At 30.9% G+C, this 3,296-nt stretch overlaps 1 protein-coding gene across 1 annotated transcript; it reads right to left on the bottom strand.

The window, feature by feature from the left end:
* Nucleotides 1-339: 339 nt before the first annotated feature.
* Nucleotides 340-1,110, bottom strand: LOC120090827 (Cysteine/Histidine-rich C1 domain family protein). Its single transcript, XM_039048535.2, has one exon. It carries the CDS (start codon nucleotides 1,108-1,110, stop codon nucleotides 340-342), a length of 771 nt encoding a protein of 256 aa, XP_038904463.1.
* Nucleotides 1,111-3,296: the final 2,186 nt, after the last annotated feature.

Genomic DNA, 3,296 nt, shown 5'->3' with positions numbered 1-3,296 from the left:
TTAACCACAATTAATTTATGGGTGTGTAGTCCATTTCATTCCTCCTCTCTCTACCACATCTAAAGAAAACATAATTGCATAATTTGCATATCCAAATAAACCAACTTTATGTAATCACAAAACATTTTTCCATAAGATATCGAATAAGGTTTAGAGAGTTCAAATTGAAAATTTTTAAACCACCGACTTTAATCCAAACAATTACACAACTTTAAATAGTAATTAATCAAAACTTCTTAAAACCCAATAACATATATACATATGTACTCAATACATATAAAAATCATGTAATATATATATATATATATATGTATGTATGTATATGTATGTATGTATAATTCATGGTGCAAGAGAGCTCAAGTTAACGGACGCCATCATCTTGGCCATCTCATTCACAATCTGCATCTGCATTTGAAGCTCATGTAGCTCTGCCTGCGCCTTCAGAAACGGATCCTCCACCACCACCACTGGCGGATTCACCGCTGGCACTCCGCCATTGACGACACCATACCCTGCAGGAGAAACACTGTCGTAATCCCCCTCCCTGACTGCCACAAACTCCGCGTACCGATCATTTCTCACGCTTCCAACCGGGGACGCAGTCGGGGCCGTGGCGCAGTAGGTATGAACGTGGAAGTTACAAGTGGAACAACTATAACTCCAGTATCGAGAGTCGAGGGCACGACGACACAAGTTACATATAATAGAGGGAGGTGAAAAGACTAAAGAGAGGCTATGGCGATGGGAATTGAGGTTGAGTTGTTCGGGTAAGAGAGCACAATCGACATGAAGGTCCAGATCGCAAGGGATGCAGGAGAAGCAAAAGGCGGTGCCAGTGGCACCGCAAGCGTTGCAGAGGAAGGAGCCATCAGGGTATGTCGGAGAAGGGAGGAGGGTGAGGTGGTGAGAAGGGTGGGAAGGGTGGCGGAGCGAGCGGGGCGCAGTGGCGCAAGCTTTGTGGAGGAAGAACTCACAGCTCCGACAACCGTAAACGAGGCCGTGGCAGAAAGATTCGCAGCCGGAGCAACGGAATTGTTGGTTGGTTTGATCTTCTTGGATTTGGTAGAGTTTCAAGTCATGGGGGTGGCTGAAATGTTTGTATTCCTCCATTTTTTTTTTCTTTTTGGTTGTGGTTTTGTTTCTTGTTTGTGAATTTAGGGTTAATATTATGAGTTGAATAATGGACTGAATCCAAAGACGAGATTAGAGGGAGTTGAATATGATATGTGTATATATATCTATATTATTCTCCAATAAGAAGTAATGGGTTGTTTTTCTAATTTCTTGTAGAGGGTGTTTACTTGGAGGAAGCTTCTTGGAAGTTGCTTGATTATTTTGATTATTTTTGAATTTTTTATTTATAAGTTCAACAATTAGTGAAGTTGATGGAGAAAATATTTAACCTAGATGGAGGATAACATATACGTATACATTAACTCATTCAACTATGTTTAGGATGATATGAATTATTTTGATTTGACCATCGACTTTAGATTAACAAACAATTTTAATCAACCACAACTTCAAAACGTAGATTATGGTGATTGCTAAATTAATATTAATTTTTTATCATTTAGCTATAATAACTCAATTATTGAATATTGATATTTCATATCAAGTTTTCTGTAATGCAATTATTTTAAATTTTTGTATACTTTAAATTGAAAATAATTTTCTTTTCATCTAAATTGTTTAAATAAACAAAACTATATTAAAAAATTGAATCAATTCAAATGTCATTGATATTGAATAGAGAGGTTGAGAAAAAAAAAAAAAAAAAAGAAATGGAAGGATACTATTTATTTATAATTTTTAAAATTTTAATTAGGGAAAATACTAGACTTTTAGGAAAGCTGAAATCGAAAGCTAGTATATGAGTGTAATTTTAAGTGTAAGAGTAAAATGAAAAATGATCGTACTCTTATAAATACAATATCTTAAAGATTCAAACGGGTTCTAAATAAGTCTTTTTAAAAGTTTCATACCGAAAATAGTTTTAAGAGACAAAAATAAATATCTTATAAATCTAGATACTAGAATGGTAAATAACATGAAAGCTTAGGATTGAGAAATGCTATTCTAAATGTTTCCAATGAAATGGTAAAGAGTGTAAATCATATAAAAATAATTACACACTATGTATATTTAAATTACTATTGATGAAATAGAATATATTGAAGTTGGGGCAAAATGAGTGGAGGAGGTCACATTTTGACCTTTTCAATTTATAGACTATAGCAATGGCTGTTGCAATATAATAAACCTTTGGAAATTTTTAAAACTCAAAGATAATATCAACTTCCATTGTAAGGCACTGTTTTTTTAATTTGATATACAAATTTTGTTGGCTATTTCAATGATTCTTCCATTTGTCTCCATTTTCATAAAATCAGTACTTAATTAGGAGGTGATTATGAGATGTGTGAGATTGCCTTATATAATCATTAAATAAAAAATTTTCATATGTCAAATATTTTTGTTTTAGAAAGAGTGATGTATGGGATATGTACAACCTAATTTACACTTAATCATTACTCTTTAAACACTTTCTAAAATAGTTTTTCTAAAACATTTAATGGGACTTTAACTAAAATTACGACAATCACTCCCTCGTAAATACATAATCATTTTTTTAACAACTTTAAATGAGTTTGTTTAAGCTTATTTGATAATAATTTCATTTAATTTGTAGTTGTTTATTTTTAAAATTTCTTTTTGTTTTCTCTAAATTTTTCTATTATGGTTTCCATCCATAAACATTTGAATTTTTAGTCAAATTTTAAATAAAATTAAAAATATTTTTGAAATTTTTAGTTTTCAAAACATGAACTTGATTTTTAAAAATATAACAAATTTCTTATAAATTTTCAAAAAGTGAGTTTATATAAAATGTCCTTTGTGAGTCCAGCATTCTGAATCTAATTAATTTTTTTACTAACAACTTTAAATGATTATTCATTTTTTTTCAGTTTTTTAGAATTTTAAGACTGTACTAATGATCAAAAGATTTGTAGTTCAAATCCTCCTTTCTCATCGTCCGAAACGAAAGGTATATTGCATCACAAAGCTTATGGCTTTAAAATCAAAAATATTTTTTTTGTTAAAATGTATTCCCCAACTATACACTGAGAAAAGAAAAGAAGAAAAATGAACATTTAAAAAAAGCTTTTTTTTTTTTTTTTTTTTTTTTTTTTTAGAATTTAAAGATGGTATTTTGATTTCTCATGACTTTAAAGTTACACTCATTTACGTCAAAAAGTATCCTCCAACCATACTTTAATAAAAGAAAAGGGAAA

Source organism: Benincasa hispida, chromosome 11, assembly GCF_027475165.1.
Source record: "Benincasa hispida cultivar pf3 chromosome 11, pf3_genome.v1.1, whole genome shotgun sequence".
Classification (NCBI taxonomy): domain Eukaryota; kingdom Viridiplantae; phylum Streptophyta; class Magnoliopsida; order Cucurbitales; family Cucurbitaceae; genus Benincasa; species Benincasa hispida.
The sequence above is the reverse complement of the archived record's forward strand: the minus strand, read 5'-3'. Positions and strand labels throughout refer to the sequence as shown.